Raw genomic sequence first — 21,902 nt, 5'->3', positions numbered from 1 at the left:
GGGTCTATGAAGAATCTAAAAGAATGCTCCAATCACAGACAATAATCACTAAGCGCTCTCTGATCACTTTGTTCTACTGAACGCGGCCAATGGCTGCGTTCAGTAGAACAAAATGATCAGTGAGCGCTTAGGCCCAGTTCCACAAAATCAAGTTTAAACCGTGATTATCTGAACTGACGTTACATTTAACGGTATGGTTAAACTTATATCGCGTTCCACATCATGTTTTTAACTGTAGTTTACTAAAACCTATAGTCTGTATGAAGAAACTGTCAAAGACTTCTCTTTCTTTTCAAACGTATAGTATGACTGCGTTCCGTTTCACGCATTATACGCGCATTTCCTACAGTATATGTAACATGAACTATATATAAATGCGCGCATATGCGTGAAACGGAACGTGGCCTATGATTGGTTGTTGCTAATAGTGAAAAGAGAGAAAATTGAAATAAGTTGGATGCTATGACATCTAGTAGAGAACAATATATCTGTTTCGTATGAAGTAAACACTAACCAACATTAACATTTGCTGTATTTGTATATAAGTATTAATTTATTAAAAGGTGGAAGTCCAGTGTTAATAATAATCAATCAGTTTATATTATTGATTTGATTGTACTTATCATATAATAATTGACTTTTATATATAGTTTTATACTCTGTTTTAGAATATAATCTATCGAAGCAAAAAACCCAATATTTTAAATTAAATTTATATACTTACTCTTTTGTTTTATGAGAAATTTCATGCTCGATTTCTGCTAGAACTGCAATAACAGATTCTTTTGATAATCTAAATCGTGCATGAAAATCGACATTATCAAATTCTTCCAAATATGATGGTCGTCTAAAGCCAGCAGCACACGGTGCTTGTTTTCGTGCTGGATTACTTGCTGGATGAAAATACTGTATTCTGATTGGTACATTTCCGAAGATGGATGGAAATGCACCAATCAGAAAGCAGTATTTTCATCCAGCAAGCAATCTAGCACGAAAACAAGCACCGTGTGCCGCTGGCTTTATTTTTATATTTCTTGTCCGTCGATAAATTAGGTCCTTAAAATCTTCATCTTTAGATGAGGATAATATGTATTCTAAAGCCATATCTCTTTGGTATTCAAACATTCAAAATATTTGTCAACTAAACTCCAAAACCGGGATAGTCATAAATTTTTTTCTCAAATTGATGGTACTGCAGTGTTAAACTTCGTTTAAATTCATTAAACACCCAAAGTTTAGGGTTTAACTTTAACTGTGAGAAATCAACGTTAACCATGGTTTAAAGCAGTTGTAGAACGCAATTTTTCGTCTAAACTAAGGTTAACGAGTTAAATTTCGTTTACAGTAAGTTGTGGAACCGGGCCTTAGTGATTATTGTCTGTGATTGGAGCATTTTTTTAGATTCTTCATAGACCCAGAAGTATTTACCAATCAGGAGCGAGAATCACTAAGCGCTCACTGATCACTTTGTTCTACTGAACGCAATCCAATGAAACTTAGGCACAATCGCCCCCCGTATTTCAACACAACTCCCCTCGCCGATCTTACGGACTTATGCTCTGTCCCTATATTCCTATATCTATGATATATGCAGAGAGAAACCTGAGAGCGGCCAACACATTTTCTGCGACACCGACTTTCCGCACTGGGAAAGGACGCCATCTGCATCCATTTTGATTATAAATATCTCGCGAGTCGACGAAATATTTGAACTTTTAAAAAAGACATCAAAGAACATCACGTTGATGTTGTCATGGGTGAAATCTCACCCTGATATATATTTTTTTATTTTCGAAATAAAAAAAGCCAAACGAATGCAATTAAATGTTATTTATCATCATTGAATACTTCATCCAGTTTCAATGAATATTCTTCATAAGATTTAATATACATTTCATCTCACTTCAAAACGCACACTCTCTCTTTCTCTGGTAATTGAGCAAATTTTTCTTGCAATTTCTCAAATATAAAATTACAGAATCCCGGTCTTATGTCGTACTCTTCTAACTATCTTTGTATTGTTCGTTGTCCGAGAAGATTGCAACCTGTTTTCTTTAAACGATAGAATGCAGAGGCAGAATAATAATAAAGTTACCTTGATAACTTTTTTTCTTCGTCAGTATACTTTGCATTTGACATATGTAGCTGCAAATTTATCATGGCTTTTGCCACAGGGTGTAAGTCTTGTTCATTTATTAATTTTTAAAAAATTTTTATCTTTTCTTTATGACTTTTCGGCTTCCTAACTTTTGTACATCTTATACGTAGCCGACATTTTAAACATCTTATAATATTTTGCAACCGAGCATTTTCATATTTTAAATTGTTTATTTTAATATTTAACTTACGTGCTGTCGCTTCTGTTGCTTTTTGGTTCTGTTGCTCTCCTGTTGTTTCTGTTATTATTTCTCCTCTTGTTTCTGGGATTTCATCAACAGGCAGAAAAGAATTGGGAATTCCTTAATTCCTGGGCGGCTCAATGTCCATCCATTCCGCAGCATCTTCCTCGTCCGTTGGAATGTCAAAATATAAGTTTGACGGCCCGTATGTTCGAAGTGGATATCGTTGTATTGATTGCTCATCTATATTGATATTCATTTCCGAAATGTGACTTGTAAGAACAGTTGGTATGATGTTCTCTCTGATTTCTACTTCTTCAGAGAGTTTTTCCACTACTTTATGTCTTCTTTTTTTCACTTGTTCTACATTTTCATTAACATGTTCGCTTTCAAAATGGATTGGAACAGCATTCAATTTTAAACGTTTCTTCGTGCTTGTCACAAATGATGCATTATTAAAATGGTCTTCGCATAATCCCGCGCATCTAAGGGAGTGAGAAGACCATTTTTCTAACTTAGTATTTCCTGCAACAGAAATGAAATGAAAAACATTTGTGTGTGTGTATCTCTGTGCATAATTTTCATTTATTTATTTAATATAATTTTTCAATATAAAATCATCTTTAGTTTATTTTAAGATGTTTCGTTCACATTGACTGTGTTCAGCAGAAAAACTTACTATACGTTATTTGAATGAAAAACGTAAAATTTGTGAATTTCATTGATATACATCCATATAGAACAAATATCCAATATGCATGTCATGGATATTCTCTAGATATCGCGATATCTATAGGATATCCATTGGATGTATTTTGGATATTTGTTCAGTATGGGCAGACTCCGGTAACTCATGAAGCAGCCGCAGTATACAAATAGAATGGGTGAAAATAATAAAAAGAGTTATACCATTTTGTAATTTTCTTAACAATTACTCTGTAATTAATTAAAATGTATAAGCGAATAAGCGCACGGGAAGAGATACAACGAGCTCTGTGTCTAAAAAACATTTACTTCTTAGCAACAATAAGTAATAACTCATTTCGAGGTACGCGGCCGTGTGTTATATATTACTCATTACCAGTGATAGCAGATTTCAACTAGCGGCTCCGCGGTTCACTAGTGGAAGGGGAAACGCATACAAATAAAAAAAATATAAATATAAATAAAAATAAATATAAAATATAAATATAAATTTTTCCGGGAAATATTTCTCTTCAATTCTCCAGTAATGCAGGGATATCCAATTGTCAGTCAGGAGTTTATAGATTGCAGTAGATTTTTCTAACAATGATAATAATACTGAAAAGTACAAAATATACGTTAGATAATCTGCTATCACTGTTCGTTACTTCGCCCAGCTATCACTCCAATGACACGCAAAGCAGAATTCACGACGAAATCTTGTGAATGCGAAATAATATTTTCGAATACATTTTATGCTACACAGTTAAAAACGTTTCGTACTTTTGTTAAAATTTTTCGTGTGTAGAAAGTTTTGCGTTAAATTTTTTATATAGTCGTGTGTTAATTTAACATATCGTTGTTGTGTTACTTAGACTTTATTGTGTTAAATTAAGATTAACTATTTTCAAGTATTAAAATAACATTTCCAAGTGTTAAAGTAACACAATTTATATGTAAATGCATGAATTCTTGCTATGACATATTTTATATGTTACAGTCAACAGCTAAAACGTGTTATTTTCCTCATTATAACTGTTATCACGTGTTATCATGTTTTTCATGTGTTTTCTGGTATGTAAAGATTGGACTTTTAATACATAGGTTATGTCAATCTAACATTTTCATTTCATCAAATCATAGATCATTACTTTTCTCAAATGTTGAAGTAACATTCATTGTATGTCAATTTAACACAAACTGTAATTCTTGATGGCATTCAAATGTTACATTTTTGTGTTAATTTTTTACATATTATGCGTGTTACTTTTCAATATATTTGCTGTATGTTAAATTAACATATAAATGAGAGTGGATGATTTGAGACACATGAAATATGTTAAATTTAACACATCATTTCCTACAGTGTACGATATTATTATTATTATCAAAGCCGCAAGGATGAGGTATAAATTAAGAAATAAATTATTATTATATAATTTTATATTTATTTTCAATTTTTCTTTCCATAAAAACTGTGCGTGTCGTAACGTGTGCGTGTGCGTGTGCATAGCGTGTGCGTGTGCGGAGCGTGTGCGTACGTGCGTACGTGCGTACGTGCATACGTGCGTACGTGCGTGCGTGCGTGCGTGCGTGCGTGCGTACGTGCGTGCGTGCATGCGTGCGTGCGTGCGCGCGCGCGCGCGTGTGTGTGTGTGTGTGTGTCTTGATAACAAATTTTTATTTATTATATATAATAATATATCCGCTTCTTCCGCCTCTTTTGCCTCTTTTGCCTCTGCCGCCTCTGTCGCTTCTGCCAACCCTATCGCTTCTGTTACCTCCTCTATTTCCTCTTCCTCGTCTCCTCCCCGCTAGCTGCGCAGCATCAAGAGTTGTGCAGACTGAAAAAAATTCATATATAAACACGAACCGCCATTAAATGGGTGTAGAATGGACATGCACCAAATAAAGACTTTACCGGCAGCGTCTGCAAATGGGCATAGTCAACGTAGTTGACCCGGCTACAAATGGGCGCAGATGGCGCTAAAATCAATCGTGATAATTCAAGTCGCCAAAAACGGCTGGCGTGGCCGCTTTAAAGGCTCGTTTACATTAGCTGTAAGAGTAAGGCTGTAAGGTTGCAAGACACGAAATGAAATATTTTCATTCGCTGACAGTTTACGTTGCAGCCTTACAGCCTTAGAGCACAGACTTCTGCATAACGCATAATATACAACGCATAAGAGAATCAACCACTCAGAGTTCTTCATTTCTGTCCTGAGGAGGGAAATGAAGAAAACTAATTGGTTTATCCTCTTATGTGTTATATATTATGTGTTATGCAAAAGCCTGTGCTCTTGCCCTTACTCTTACCCTTAGTTATTGTAGACGAGCCTTCAGGCTTCTCTCTGTATCTACAGTCGAGTAAGAGCAAGAGCATAGGCTTTTGCATAACACATAATATATAACACATAAGAGGATAAACCAATTAGTTTTCTTCATTTCCCTCCTCAGACAGAAATGAAGAACTCTGATTGGTTGATTCTCTTATGCGTTGTGTATTATGCGTTATGCAAAAGTCTGTGCTCTGGCCCTAAGGCTGCGTTCCGATATTCACTGCCGGCACTGAAATTCTATAATATACGTGACATAAACTATGTATTCTTACATAAACTATATAAGAAACCATCGTGAGGCGCCACTTCTGATTCGAAAAACCGTTTCGTACTTCTCGCCATTCTGGATTGCCGAAAACGAACTTTGCATATGAGTGATAGTCGCCGGGAATGCCGAAAGTAAGTTTTGCGCGTTTATTATGAGTAAATATCGCGTAATAGTTATCGCAAATAAATGCGTGTCATATCCATAGTATTTATTTGATAAATGTCATTAACCGTCGTCATTGAGAGTATCGAATAAAATTTTATATATTCGTTGCGTCATGGCTGTTAAGAATTTGAATTGTAGTGTTATAAATTCATGAAAGATTAGATATTAGGAATAACGAATAGCATACTAAAGTCAAACGAGTTAATTAATATCGATCTTGGCTCACTTAGTCTCGATTGATTAAATAATCATTTTCTGTTTCGCAATCTAATATCTATCGTCGTTGACAAGTAAATCACGCGCGTTTGTTATGAGGAAATATTATGGAACGGCCGTTAAAAGCAAATCTTTCGCATGTAAAATGTCGCCGTTGTTGAAAATATCGAGCAAAGTTCGCACTCTCTCGTTGGTTACGGCAGTTGGAAGTTTGATTCGTCAAGAAATCGTCCCGTGCGAATTATTGTCGAGTATAGTTTCGAGAGAAAGTTCCGAAGGCATCCTGAGAGTGAGAAAATTGAAGGACAAAGGTATGTAGTGTGAACTGTTTGTAAAAAGTATATTTATTTCATACATGTTTGCTATATGAATCAATGTAATCTCTTTTTCACATTTTACAGTGCACGAGTTTTCTTTATGAATTCACGCTTTCGTGACATCTCGTATCGATAATCAGCTTTTCGTCAACAAACTGGTAAGGTAAGAGTTACAATTATATGAAGTAATCGATCACATCGATACAGCATTATTCAAATTTTCGTATGTTTCTTGAGAACGATCAGTTCCTCATCCTTATTGAACTATATACTGTAGAAAGCTGTAATATTATGTGCAACTTACATATCACTTCTAACTTTACTATGAACACAGTAGAATAATTAACAAATATTAATAATTATATACGTCGTCAATTAATAATAGTATATCATTCCCTAGTTCTTGTATACCTCAGTAGAAGTTATTTAATTCCATGTGGTATAACATACTATTTATTACTACAATTTATTACATTATCACAGGAAAGAAACAGCTAAATGTGAAGTTTTCTCTGCGTAATTAACAAACAGATATTTATTTTGTACGTAATATATATAAACAGTTGCAATAAATATATGAGACATGTAGAATATTAATCTATAAGTTGCATGTAATATACAGCATTTGGATGCCAATTATCTGTATGATGCAGGTACAAAAAATGCTTTTGGTTTCATTTACGTTCAAAACACAAAAACATAGTAGGAACATAATTAATATAATTATTAAAATATATAATAATATAATTAATATAATTAAGAAATATAATTATATATATGCAAAGCAACAGTGATTTATCGTGTATCTATGTAATAAGAGATCATAATTTTCTTTAACTGATATAACGACTTTGAGAAAATCAGATTCAAGAGTAAAACTGAATTTTATATTACCTAAATTACGTTATATATATATGCTTTTAAGCAACGTATAATTCTCGAAAGAATTTTACCTATAATTTTATGTAGTTAATACAGAAAAACTCGGAAATTTATAAGTGTTACATATATTTATATATATATCTTTAAATATAATTTCGGTTTTTTAAATACTTTTTTTATAAATAGAATTTTGCTTCATGATGTTTGTTCTGAACGGATACAGTATAATCATTTAATCTAGATACAAAAAATTGTTAAAAGAAAATTGTCAGTTAATCGTGTTGTTTACTACACAATTAAAAGATTCTGATATATTATCTGTACATTCCGCAAAATATGGGAAGAATTATAATGACATGTTGATGTGTACTGAAGTAGATATAACTGCATATTAATATATACCATAATTAGGTATGTGCAACTGATAATAACATATATAATTTATGTGTTGTATCTTAAAAATTTAACAATGTGAACACTTTATCAGCTTAGTTGTTTTGTAAAACCATTTATGTCATATTTTATGTACGGTATATAAATACTGTTCATGATAGAAAGAAATTTAAACGGTCGCTTAGGCATACTTCACATGCTCGTTCTTACTTTCGACTGAGGCTCCTTTTTCGTGATCTTCAGTAAACTGAGAATATTAGGATTGGTCGTTACTGAATCACATAAAGCATATAATTGTCCGCACAATAATCACTTGCACAAAAGTGACAATAAAAAGTTAGATAGGTTTCTATAGGATTATCGTAAACGCGTCGCATACGCGCATCTCGCATTGCTTATTCTATTGAAAAATTATAATACTCGAAACTTCAAACGTAAAGACTAGAGCGTATGTTTGGCACGATCAAGAGGTATTTGCAATCGTTTTTAACATCTATTTTCACTGATTATTCTGAAATGTAAAACTCATGGAAAGACGTGATGATGCCATCTTTATTATTTCACTAATATTTACTGCAAATTTTAATGTAATTTGTAACGGAGTGAAGCAAAAAATGAAACAAAAATAACGCATTGCTTTTACAGTATAAAGGAAATTATTTATATGCATTATATATGCATATTATAATAAAAGATAATGTATCATAATATTAATAATATTTAATATTATGACACATTATGATATATACATAATATTTAAAAAAAATTTCTTTTTATAAAAGAATTTTTACATCAATTGCGAAATCAATCATTATCAAAACATTTCTCGAAAGAGGTAAATATGCAAAAGTTATAAACATTCATATTATCTACTCGCATTTCCATAATTTTTACCTTTCAGTTCCCCAACGGGGCTAATTTATCCGCATTGTTTATTACACGAAGTTCGCCTTACAAAAGTTGAGACGGATTTCATTACGGCCATTTGTTCTTATATACACTTGTAAGTATACGATGCTCGTCGTAAGTACCTAAATTTACGGATGCACCATCTACATGCTGCACAGTCTCACTGTTGCGTTAGATAGTTGTACGTATTTGCGATACGATGTCGATAGCGACGGTCGTTTTCGTCTAAAGCCAGACGCAAGTATTCGGACACTGTACAACGTTGTACAAAACTTGCTACAAATCATTACTATCTTTCCTTTGGCACGATTTTCCGGTAATCACACGTATCACGAACATCGAAAATACAGTAATTCCAAAGCTATATCATAACATTATACTCTTCATTTACATTTGCGTTAAATATATTCCAGACTAAGTATAGAGTTGTCGTTAATCTTAGATCGATCCTAGTCGACTTAAGTATATATGTATCGTCAAGTATTCGCAACGACATTTCTTTTATTGTGTCGTATTATATTTGGTATTTGTCATCTGTGGTGTTTCTCATTGGTGTCTTAGATGTGTCATCGTGCTTCATAACGAATCGGCATTTTCAACCAATTTCTTTTACCAGCATAGACAATCTTCGCTTAAATTCGAGACAAAATAATACAACCTTTCCTTCGACTTCGAATTCGATTCGTATACGATTCGTATACGAGGATAACGACAGTAAATTAAGAAATCTACGGTAAACGTTTTTACAATTTGCAGATGAATTTTTAAAATTCAAAGAAAAGGTAAACAACATAAAATTCTTTCGCGATTCTGCTACCTTGTAAGAATCTGCTCTAACAGTCTCGTGTCCACATATTTCTTTGTACACAAGTAATAAAATAACGACAAGTAATAAAATAATTGTGCATGTTGACAAAGCATGCGAAACAAACTTTGCTAAAATACACTCATCGAGTGTAGCAATTGCTTTCGGTATATTATTTCGATAGTCGAAAGATCACAAATAAATATATCCTTCTACCTACAAATAATTCATTTACGCGAATAATAAATAATCAAAAAATATGCGAATGAATAATAAAAATACTTCACGGGTGAATAAATGAGGGAACAGTAGATAAAGAGTGCAAGCGATTTAACACTAAAACCACTAGAGCAGTCGAAACTGACCAGTTTGTAATTTCTTTGAACAATTACAGAGACTCATGATGACGCGTCTTACATCGTTCATCGACACCGAAGATGAACACCGAACTGAGAAAAATAAATAATTATTTCTTCTCTTCGCATCATTCGCGTCCTCCAAAGACCCATCGTTTCGATCGATTTGACAAAAATAGATCGCGTTAATCGTAATCGGTAATTTCAGTGTTAATCGGGACGAGCGCGAGGGCGACGTCTCAATTGTGCGGCTCATAACCGCAGGTCGCGTAGTGGATCCTTTGGTGGTCCCGCAGGTGGTGCCGGTGCTTGAATCGCTTCTTGCAATTTGCGCACTGAAATCTGGGGCCGACGCCGCACTCGAGACGCAAGTGCCTTGTCAGGTTGCACTTGTGCGAATAAGTACGGCCGCATTTCGGGCAGAGAAACGGTGGTCCATCCTCCGTTCTCTTCAATCTCTTCCACACTGAAACATTCGTCGGAAAAGATGTAATAAAAAGATACACACACATACACACACACACACATACACACACACGCACGCACATACACAGCACGCACGCATACACGCATACGACACGCATATTACACGCTAGATCTCGCGGCACGCACACATAACGGGCTGTCGCAAGATGAGCGATGCAAACTAGAAAAGCGTTAGACGGCCAATTACATAAAACGAAAATACGGGATGTACCAGCGTATACAATGAATCATGCCGCGCGGTCAGGGCGCAATCGTTATACGGATATCTCGCCTCGATGACGAACATCTCATTGCTTTCGTATACACGTGCCTGCTTTCGTTCTTACATTTCGCAGTCCCCGATTTCTAAATTGCATGCGTTCTGCGAAAGCGTGTGGTTTCGGCGCATGATGAGAATCGTCTCCGACGAATTTGCACGATAAATCGCATCGTGCTACGGCACCACAACGAGAATATATTTTTGCGACAGATGTAACTTCGACATAGTCTATATTGGGGATGGACAAGCAATTATACCGGTTCGTCGTTTTGACCCTCTTCTCCGGAATTTTCGTGCAAGATAATGTGTACCTAACGTCGCGAATTTCAATTTATGAATACAATCGTGGAAAGAGACGGGTTATATTAAATGGAGAATTTAATTAAACTCGTAGTATCTCTGTGTTATTTTTCCTCAATATATGTAACAATGATTTTTCACACTCATGAATTTACAGTTCTACATCGCATTGCATTGTTACTTCTTTTTACGTGATATACTTATTATGAAAGAAATATTTATATATTAATATTCATTCGTCATACTTTATTTATGATTCAATACAAGTGCCGTGAATATGGACAGGATTGTAATATGTACGTGAAATTCCTTTCCGGTCTCAATCAATGTCGCGCGCGAGTTTTTGTCCATCCCTAATTTAAAGTCTTACTTAAGACATTACTGTTGCATGCATTTAACAATGATCTACGTTTAATTTTTGTACAATCAATATGCATACACTAAATATATTACAAGAATATTATAACGAGCGGTAATATCGGTTGAATGATTATAGTAGCTTCAGAATTGTCTCACAGAAAATCATCACTGGTAAATGTTAGGTGGCTAATTCAACGAGAACTGAAAAGAAGAAAATTTATATTCTCGGATATACCTAATTGTCGAATAACGATAAAAAGCTAACATAGATGGGATCGTAGCTGAATATTAACAAAATTCTGCGGATTATAAAATATGCATATTTATTTCCACCGCAGTTATGCTACAGTATATGTATATATCTATGTCTCTATGTGCATATATATTTAAATTTATAGAATATAACTCTTTCGCGAATATACACAGGCGTATATATTGTTCAGACTTCGTTTCATTGGCACTATCATTTACTTCCTCGTGCTCTGCTGTACGTATAATATATGTGCCCGTATTCCCACCGCTATTTAGCACGCGTTATTCAGTGGAAATACGTGCGATATAAATTCTTATTGTTCGCATTTTCAACTAATTCCTTCACTCGTATACGTATATTGTGATATTATGAAACTAACATTTCGCACCTTTGCTGATCACAGTTTATCCTTAATTCTAAGTAACGACAGTCACGTTTTCTTTTTTTAAGTCATTGTTACGTTCTCTATCGTTTCTAAATAAGCTGGAAATTTATACACAAATATATAAGACGTCTCTAAGGAAGTACGCGTTCGCGTTTTATTTAATTCGCCGAAATTAATTAGCATTTCAATCGAATTCTCATGTGTAACATGTGTAACAGGAGTCTCTCATTCATCTTTCAAAAACGTTGTCTTGCATATGCGAGGGATTAAATTGCTCTCTTGCAATATATTTCTATTAAACATGTAATTAAAATACAAATGTACAAATACAATAAATTTACCGCTGTTTAGTAGCGCAAGAAATGCATTTAGGTCCAAAATCGTTATTTGTCGTTATTGGAATACTTGACAATAAAAATTGCTTAAACAAAAAGATAATAATGGCAGTGAATAAATTTGTGAACATCTAATATAATATTTGCCAATGTTAATAATAATAAATTTAACTTAAAAGTTAAAAAATACAATCTCTCTTATGGAGAGACCCACGCGCGTGTAGTTTAAATATAAATAAGTATTTTGTTGTATTTAAGTAATATACAGGATATTTATTTATATAGCCTATATGATTAAAAGTTGAACGGTTTAATATAATTTCAGCATTGATTTATAAATCTCATAAAAACAATATCAATTTCAATATTATTGATAATATGTAACGTTATATAACAAGTGAGTTTTGCATTAACTTGTTTACGATATAATTTGTTAATTACTACACCGAAAAGAATATTTCTCTTGATAATTTTCCTGGTAACTTCATTAATAACCTATGACTATCGATCGTAATTTGATATCGCATGCACTATTTAAAATTTGGCGTGCAAACATATCGTAGAATTATAAATCCAAAATATCTTCCAATTTTCTTCCCAATTTGGAAGAATTATAATAGTTTTCTTCAATAGCACATTAATGATATATTAATGTTCCTTTATTGATATATTAGGCTCTTCTTGATTTTTATGTTGCTAATGTTATTCTTTGGAAGACTTTTTAGTTATAATATGAATCAAGTATATTTTTAAACTAACTTGTAGATTTAACTTGTAGATCAAATATTCAACATTGTATGTATATATATTATCTAACTTTAAAGTAATAAAGGATAAAGAAATTTTGTTAACCAAATATCACGAATTATAATATAAATTTTTATCTCAACTTAACCTGATATATAGATATTTATTATATATGAGTATATACTATATATACTTTCTCCGATCACACATATTTATTGTCTATAATTGCCATAAAATAACGTGTGATCGGGAAAGAAGAGAAAACAATACTTTTCAAATATCTCTGTGCTAATAATTGGCAGAAAAAAAACAGCAGGACTAGAAATGTCGTTAAATCCAGAAATTGATCTTTCGTTCAAAACATTGTACCAGAAAAGGTGCATTGTGTAGATAGTGCGATCTCGAAGATAATACAATCTCGAAGAAAATACTTGGAAGATAAAATAATAAGGAACTATATAACATTCAACATATAGAATAGGATCAGTTTGAGAATTTCAAAAAGCCCGACGCACAGTCTATCCTTCAAACGTGATTTGTATTATCTTACAAAATTCTATCAAATCGACCTCGAATTGATCGTCCTCGCAAAGTTTTCTCAATCACGCAATCTGGCATCGCGAGATACACTCTCGACTCTATGACTCTCAGTCGCAACTATTCCCGAAGCTGAGAGGTTTCAAGGCTTCTGATGAGTTCTCATGTGTAACACCAGGTTATGCTTGTGCTTCGACTTCTTGTGGCAGATAGGGCACTCGAATTGCGGCTCTACACCGCATTCGAATTTTATATGTCGGTTCAGCGAGTGCGGCCTGCTGTAGGCATTGCCGCAACGTGGACAAGAATACCACCCGGTGGAGTCCCGGATCGATCCGGTGGTCGACTGGCTGCCGTTGACTTCCGTCTTCGACTGACCGTTCTGTAATTTTATCACGTTGACGTGCTCGCTAGGACAACTGCTCGTTGTCTCCTCAATCATTGTCGTTGTCTCCATCGTCGTCGTCTCCGCTAGCTGGTTCTCCGCCATCAATCGAAGATACATCGTCTGGTACTGATAATACCAGTCGATCGCGGTGCCTGGCGAGTAGTTGCGTTCTAGAAAATATACATTATGGTCAGTACAGCTTCGATCGAGATTTCCGCGTCCTTTCGTTTCGGGGATGGATCGTGATGTTAGCCTAAACGGGATTATTATCGATCACAAGGACACGGACGTATACATAGCATGAGTCGAGCTACATGTAGCCATACACCATGAAAGCGATTGTCAACAGAGCGTCCTAGATATTTGGGATCTCCTCGGGATCGCAGGATTTCTGCCGGAGGGTGAAAGAAGGAAGTTTGTTCTTTTTGTCGTGAGGTGCATATACAGAGATTAGTCTTGTTCTAAACGTTTATACATTTGAAATTTCGATTTAGTTTACTTAATATCGTAGAATCGAGAGATAGAGTACAGTTTCGTCTCGCGTTCAAAAATGTTCATCCAATATGTGAACACCGCAGATGATTGTTCTAAACCGCACCAAAACTTATGTCGTATCAATAACAGATGTGTCTTTTCCTGTTGTGATCGCAACCGATGGCGCTCGGTGTTTTCTCAGACTTCCTTTGTACTTGCAGCTTCACCCGCATTCATGATTTTATCTTTGTGGAATATTTTTATAACTCATCCTATTCGCGCGTACACGCGTTTTCCAACCTGAAAATTAGAGGATCGGTGATTAATGTGCAAGGTAGTCGATATGTCCAACAATCTCTTCGTGAAACAATCTCGTAGTGAGATCAACATTATAGCAATCGATAAAGTATTATAATTATTTTGTTATAATAATTGGATAAATTCGTTTTAATTCAATTCTATCATAATAATATTAATGGGAGGTATTTATTAACCAATGGCTAGTTTAATTTCGTCACTTAATCAAGAGATATATAGAGACGATAATCAAAAGATGACATTTATTCGACTAGATACGACGATGCAAATTGCTATGATTAATTAGATCAACATGCAATTAAGTTTTCGTAACATTTTTAAAATGAAAGGATACGAAAAATTTAATAATTTGTTGATGTTAATGCTGGAAAAAGTGTCTATTCAAATTTCTATTATGAGGAAAACACGAATTTTGATAGTGCGAACTCTCATTTATATAAATAATATAAATAAATACAACATAGAATAGAGTACAGCAAGGAATATTGCGTGTTACAGATTCAATACAGATATACATTTTGTATTAATGGAGAGAAGTATATTTAAATTTCCGTTTATACTATGCTGTAAAGAGATGAGGAAAATCGTACGGTATATCTCGCGACACAAATAAGTAAGTCAATTTTAATGTTTTTAATGCTCTCGTTATGTTTGCGCGACAGAAAATTTCAGTTTCGCATTGTCATTCCTCTTCTATCTTTTTTTTAACATCGCTGTACGTTGTTTCATATAATGAAAAAAGAGAAAAAGAATGTACACAGAGGCAACCATCTTTCTGTCTCTCAGTCTCAATTCAGATTACAAATATGCAGAGAATCGTGACAAAGAACTGCACACCTCTCGGTATCGATTTTCTCTCGGGTCACACTTTTTTTTTTATTTATGAACTTGTCTCGATGTGAGTCACCTGCGGCGGAGAGTCAGCCGGTGATATGGTGCGCGGTAATATGGTTTCGCAACTCGTATCGGTACTTGAACTTCCGATCACACATATGGCAGGAGAACTTCTTCTCCTTGTTGCCGCAGTCCACTCTCTGATGCCTCTTAAGGCTGTCCTGCCACTTGTACTTCTTACCGCAGTCGGTGCAGACATATTCGGCCTGCATCATCGGTATCGGTACATAAGACTCCCCGGGGTACACGACGACAGGATATGAGCCGGCTCCAGAAGAGTCGTGCGTTTTCGACTTGCTCGGGAACGAGAGGGGTTCCTGCTCTTCTTGGCCGATGCTGCGCGCCTTCCTCTCCAGCATCCACAAGGCGTCGTATCCTTGTGGCTGGTCCTCCCCTGCGGCAAGAAAACAGAGTGCCGTAGATTAGGCGACGTCCGGATCGCTCGGGACGGGGTTGAAGTTATTCGCGATCACTCGCGGCTTCGATCGGATTGTAACGTACGAATGTGGTGTAATATAGGACATGCAGTGATCGGATAGTTCAAGGCTAATGAGAATGCTCCCGGCACGCGACTCCCCTCTCAATAATTTGCTCTGTAACGAAGGATATAGCAAGTTACGGAGCGAATTTCCTTGTTAGTACGTTACTCGTGCATGGAGAACTTGTTCGCGATAGATTTTCCTTTCTCGTGCAGATAAGATCTTCGAGGTGTGTTCGATTTGACCGCGACGGTGTCTTATTTCGTGGTCGGATGAATTTTCGTACACAGAGAAAAATATCAGTCTACCGCTGAGAAAAACAATTGCTCAGTTTACTTTACTTCTTTTAAGTAACGGTTATATCTTCGATAAGAGATATTTTCTCGATAACAGTCTTAAAATACACTCATCGCAAATCTTATAAAAATTCATGTATATGAAAGAAGAATTTATTCTCTTTTCAAGAATATTATAAGACTTGTACTCTGTATAGAAAAGACAAAATTAATTTTGTTTTAATTCAATAATTCTTGTTCAGAATATAGTTTGGACATATTTGATAATCATAATAAACTTATGGCAGATATTTGCGAATGTATAAGCTTATGAAACTTATGAAATATTTAAAACGAGTAATATTTATTTGAATGCAATATATATTTTTCTGTGTGTAGGATCACGGTTTTCAGATTCGAGATTCAAGCTCATAGAAATTAAGCGGCTTACTGTCTTTTCTCTCGTGTTCTTGTGCTCTCTTGTGTCTAATATTTTGCCCTGCATTTAGAAAACTACAATTGTTATCGCAAACAAATGATGTTCGCAACGAAAGGTGAACCTTCCACGATTTTAATCTTCTTTATGTACATATTCGCAATTAAATTTTTACGTGCATCTTTTTATGAAAACGAAAAAAGGAACGTAATTAGTTGTGTACAGAGAAACAAGGCAACTACATACACGTACATATAATTTCTATTATTTTAGTCTTATATTGCGTACTTAATAAACTGATAGTCGTTGCTTAGGAGGAAAATCTTTATTTGTTGATGATGTAAGGCGAAACATATATTATTCATATGAAATCAATATGGTTCCAATGATCTGCACAGTGATTGCCACAGTCGAATAACATATTTATCTCTAAGTATCCTACCGTTTAAAATTTAAATCGAACGTTAGAGACTTATTTACATACTCTATTTTTGGATCTTGTTGTGTACACGCTTATCTTATAGATGTTTTTCAGCGCATCTTCGCGTATTGGCCATAAAGAAGAATGTAGATCTCTCTTTCTCCCCTCCCCCTCCCTCTCTCTCTCTCTCTCTCTCTCTCTCTCTCTCTCTCTCTCTCTTTCTCTCTCTCTCTCTCTCTCTCTCCCTCCCTCTCTCTTACCCTTTCTCTCTCTTTTTCTGACGTCAACTGCGTACGAATATACAAGAAAAATGAACAGCATTCGCGACTCGTTCGATATTCCTTAATGAAGCAAAATGACAATATCATACAATTAACGATACACTACAATCTGATTTGCGAGAAACTCAGCAATCGTTGCCACGCGACGGCACGACCTTTTCCTCACTTAAAAGCGCGTTTAAAAACAAATTGTAATACATAGCCGACACTTTTATTCAGACGAACCGGACGACCGGTCCCGTGTAGTCTTGTTCATGAGACGGTAACACTTAATCTCGCAGCACGTCAACCGACACACTCTTTTCGGATTCGATCTCGGAGATCGAATTACATCGATAAGATTCGTCACTGCGACTCGTTCTTCTTATAAACTCGCCTTGTCCACTTTCAAGCCGTGATTACTCTCTTTGTCGCCGCACACCAGCCGCTGATGCCGACGTAAGGTGTCCAGTCTTCTATACGTTTTGCCACATTGATTGCAATAATACTCCTGCTGCTGGAGTCTCTCCAGCTTCTCCTGCCGGTCTTGAAAGGACGCCAAGAACTCGTCGCACTTCTGCTGATGACGTTTCAGGCTGTCGACCCGCGTATAAGCTCGGCCGCAGCCGTCGCAACGGAACTGCTGGCAGGACTTGGCGCTCTTCTGCACCACGTTGGCCTCCACGCTGTTCAGGATCGACGAGTCACAGAGCAGGTAGTTCATCGTCAGTTGACCATGGAATGGCACCTCGCAGACCTCCGGCTCCTCATCGTTGCTCTTGTCTGCGCCGCATTGACCGTTTTCATCTGCAAAGACACGATAGCCCGTTAACAAAAAAAGGGCACACGCATAAGAACGACCAGCAAGCGAGCAGCGGCCAGCGGCATGCATATTGTCATGAATTATCCTCTGTTTTCGATTTTAGTGATTGTAGAGCCGGGGAAAGAATTAGTGATTATCTCAACGACTCCGATCGCTAGTTGTGTGTAAACTTTCTGGGGGATCTTTCATCGAAAGGCCAGAGAGAACAATATTGAGAAATCATCTCACGAATATACGGTGTATATTTTTTCGTACGTATTTTGAATAAAAGATCAATTAGGATTCGGAAATTTGGTAAAAGAGAAGAGAGATAGAAGAGAAAAAGAGAGAGAGAGAGAGAGAGAGAGAGAGAGAGAGAGAGAGAGAGAGAGAGAGAGAGAGAGAGATAAAAAGGGAGAAAAAGAGCTATTTTCTCGAAATCTGCACGTTTATTTATTAGAAAAATAATGAGGCTAAGTGGACATGTATAGTTTTCTAACATGCTTCCATATGCATGTTTACGATTACAAAGAGGTAACTCTTATAAACACAAAAAAGGCCTAGAACGTAACAGTCTAAACTGTTAGTCGCGAAATAAGCTATTCTTAAGAACGTACATGTCTGGTGTCATATACATTACATATTACACGTACATTACACATCATGCGACAGATGATATTAATATAATGTTCATTCGCTTTCAAATACATATCGCACATGCACCAGGTACTCTTAATTTTGTTATTATCCAGCCCTTTAAGTGCTTCCATTAAGTAAAGTCAAGTGATCGCTCAACTTTACATTTTCTTCTCTTTTTATTGTTCACTTCTAAGACTAAGAATAAGATATCTTGTAAATTTTCAATCGAGTTATAAACGAAAAATGCGTCCACCTTCGGTATAAATAAATTGTATTCAAAGTCGATGCAATATAAACGATTTCCGAAATAGTAGCACATGGAGAAATGCTCGTTTCTTTTTCTTCGTAGAGAAAAGGAAACACGAGGAGGAAGTCTACATTCACTTTGGTTCCTCTTTGATCGACTTCGGTTTTATTTCGGACGCATGTGCGCTATTTATATGATCGCGCAGGAAATCAGGCTTGTTGAACTGCTCGCCGCAGTAACGGCAGCATTTAACTTTGCTTTTCACTTTGCAATACAGCTTCTCGTGTCTTTTAAGGCTATCGTTCCTCGAGAAACTCTTGCCGCATTCTTCGCAACGGAGCGGGGCTATGTTCACCAGCTTTTTCTTGGGGACATCCCATGTCTCCGGCGATAACTCGTTGTAATCGGTGCTGACGAAATCGAAGCAACTTTCCGAGATGTCGATTTCCTGCTTTACAAGCGGCTCGGCCAGCCAGTCGCACAGTTCCAGGTGATCTATAAAAAAAGAAAAAATGGGAAACATTCGTTAGAGAGGGAGAGAGACGAGACACACGTCAGATGATTTATGCAGCGTGAAGACGAACAAACGGGAGAAAGTCCGAGTCCGAAAAATATAATTACATGCATATAGAGATAGAGAAAGAGGTGAAGAAGGAGAGCATGATCGCTTGCGTTGTTGCCAATAAGTTAGAAGAATATAAGAGACAAATTCGCGCCGATAACAGCATATGAGAGAACGCAAACAAAACAGGATTTGCACGGTGCACTTAAGAGTAAAAACATAAGAAATGCGATAAATCTAGTAGGCGTTTGTTTATTACTACAATCCAATTCGATTATTTCCTGATAAATTCAGAAGAGGAGAGTGTATATGTCATGACTAAATATTTATTTGTCTCTTGTATTTATAGGTTATATAATCCAAAACATTGCTGTTGTTGCATGAAACAATGTTGGTACATGTGTGTGGGGTTTATTTGCTACAGTATAAAGTAAAATCGGATTAATAAAGTAAACGCAAAACAGAAAGGGATATTCTTTTATGAAACGCATTTTTTACACGTTTACATTACGTTCTATTTATGTATAGATCGCTTTATTTCGATATAGTGCATACAACAAAGTCTATATCTTCGTGGCTATCGTAGAAGTATCAAATCGATACAAATCGAAGAATAATGACAGCAAGAAAATAAAAAAAATCCAGTGTATCTTTAGAATTAGATCGAAATCACCGACATTGATCTTGAAATTATTATTATTAATTATATCACTTTTTATGTTATATATGTATAATTTAATCATTTCAAAATAATAATATAAATTTATATAAGAAATATCTCTCTCCTCCTCCCCAATAATTTGGAATGTTTAATAATATCATGTAAGCAAATGCAACAATTTAGAGCATGTTTTTGTCTACTTAAATATTTAGGTGACTTATGCAGAGACCTCATCAACCGTTCACAAATGATCATTTTATTTATCTAATTAGAAATAATTCCACGGAGAATTTTATACAAAGTACTGTATCTAACTGTGTATAATTTCTTATATTATAATTAATAATTATTATAATTAATTATATTATAATATAATAATATATTAAATAAAGTCTGATTCTGCGTATGATTACGGGTGCTGGTTAGAGAATTACGATTTGGTGAGGATCACACTCGAATTTTAACGTGGCAATCAACGTGGTAAAATATATTTTTTATAGATTTATACACTGCTGTTAAAGTTATTATTATTTTATATGTGTGATTTCAAAGTAGTTATGCAAATGAACATGAAAGTAATATAATTATTCATATTAATTTTTAACTATAATTGTTTATATTGTTATTGTAACTTATATTATCAATTGAACTTAACGAAATGAATGGAGACATCGTAAAATGCCGGTGATTTCTCAACTTACTTTTTCATTGTTGTTATATTCCACAATTATAATAACAATATAAGGAGAAAAAAAAAGAGTAACTTCTTTTAGAGCGGAAAACATCTATTACGGGAGAACCAACTACGCATGATGTTTTATATTCATATGATTAGTCAGTTCATATCGACGGTAAAACATTTTCATGCAGATTTTGCAGTGAAACTTGGGCAGCTTGCCGCACTCCAGCCTCTGATGCCGCCGCAAATTATCCATCCATTTGTATCCCTTGCCGCACTCGCCGCACATGTAACGCTGTTCGTGCGTCGGCGCTGTATGGCCACGATTTAAGGAATGTTTCAATATGTTGGTCTTGTCTAGATCAGCAGTGTCCAATTTCAGGTCCAACCCGCTAAGTTCGTCCATCAGAGCACCAGCTGAAACACAAAAAAATCTTGTTATTCGGGATACGCGAACGGCGATCGACGTTGATGCGATTGGGCGCATACTGATCATCAAGATGTAATATATTATTTGTTGAGTGTTAATTACCGTATCGTGATCTAGCGATTATTGAACTCGTGATCTACTAAGAATGAGTTTCTTTTCAGTTTGCAGACATTGATTGTTGGTTTGTGCCTTTTTGAGATCGATTATTGATCTTTTTAATTATAGCTTAACCGTTAATTGCCGGGACTGAAAGTTGAACGAAATCAGGATTCAGAATTTCTTATATTAATTATACAAAATATAGCCGGGCGAACAGTGACGCATTTTTTATTCTTTAGTTGTTGAACTAGAAAATAGAGGAAAATATTGTGCTGTATGTATGGAAATGTAACAGAATTCTGTATTGTATTATTTCTGTATTGTTTATATAATTATGCACAAATATACATTGAAAATATAATAAAATTTTTTTTTATTGAAATACATTAACTTTGGGAAAATACATCATTTTTAATTTCATTGATGTAGGGTCAGCAGTATAAAAAAGCTTAGGGTTGCAAGTTTCATACATGGATCGAGTGTCCATCAATAATTTTAGATTA

General features: G+C 35.3%; 4 protein-coding genes across 4 annotated transcripts; all 4 read right to left on the bottom strand.

Annotated features, from left to right (window-relative positions):
- Positions 1-12,969: 12,969 nt before the first annotated feature.
- LOC105183453 (zinc finger E-box-binding homeobox protein zag-1) lies at positions 12,970-14,816 on the bottom strand. The gene has a single exon (XM_025303840.1). It carries the CDS (start codon positions 13,838-13,840, stop codon positions 13,478-13,480), a length of 363 nt encoding a protein of 120 aa, XP_025159625.1. The 5' UTR covers positions 13,841-14,816; the 3' UTR covers positions 12,970-13,477.
- A 42-nt stretch (positions 14,817-14,858) lies between these two features.
- On the bottom strand, positions 14,859-16,232 carry LOC105183456 (longitudinals lacking protein, isoforms F/I/K/T). The gene is made up of 2 exons (XM_011141574.3): positions 15,911-16,232; positions 14,859-15,803 (listed from the first exon to the last, which is right to left on the bottom strand). Exon 2 carries the CDS (start codon positions 15,766-15,768, stop codon positions 15,436-15,438), a length of 333 nt encoding a protein of 110 aa, XP_011139876.1. The 5' UTR covers positions 15,769-15,803; positions 15,911-16,232; the 3' UTR covers positions 14,859-15,435.
- Positions 16,233-17,665: 1,433 nt separating this feature from the next.
- LOC105183489 (zinc finger protein 16) lies at positions 17,666-18,598 on the bottom strand. The gene is made up of 2 exons (XM_019841575.2): positions 18,583-18,598; positions 17,666-18,087 (listed from the first exon to the last, which is right to left on the bottom strand). Exons 1-2 carry the CDS (start codon positions 18,596-18,598, stop codon positions 17,666-17,668), a joined length of 438 nt encoding a protein of 145 aa, XP_019697134.2.
- A 1,964-nt stretch (positions 18,599-20,562) lies between these two features.
- LOC105183457 (zinc finger protein 202) lies at positions 20,563-21,590 on the bottom strand. Its single transcript, XM_019841583.2, has 2 exons — positions 21,403-21,590; positions 20,563-21,287 (listed from the first exon to the last, which is right to left on the bottom strand). The coding sequence occupies exon 2, from the start codon at positions 21,274-21,276 to the stop codon at positions 20,995-20,997; it is 282 nt and encodes a 93-aa protein (XP_019697142.1). The 5' UTR covers positions 21,277-21,287; positions 21,403-21,590; the 3' UTR covers positions 20,563-20,994.
- Between the last annotated feature and the right edge of the window lie 312 nt (positions 21,591-21,902).

This window comes from Harpegnathos saltator, unplaced genomic scaffold (genome assembly GCF_003227715.2).
Source record: "Harpegnathos saltator strain DR-91 unplaced genomic scaffold, Hsal_v8.6 scaffold58, whole genome shotgun sequence".
Lineage (NCBI taxonomy): Eukaryota > Metazoa > Arthropoda > Insecta > Hymenoptera > Formicidae > Harpegnathos > Harpegnathos saltator.
This window is presented reverse-complemented; position numbering and strand designations above follow the sequence as displayed.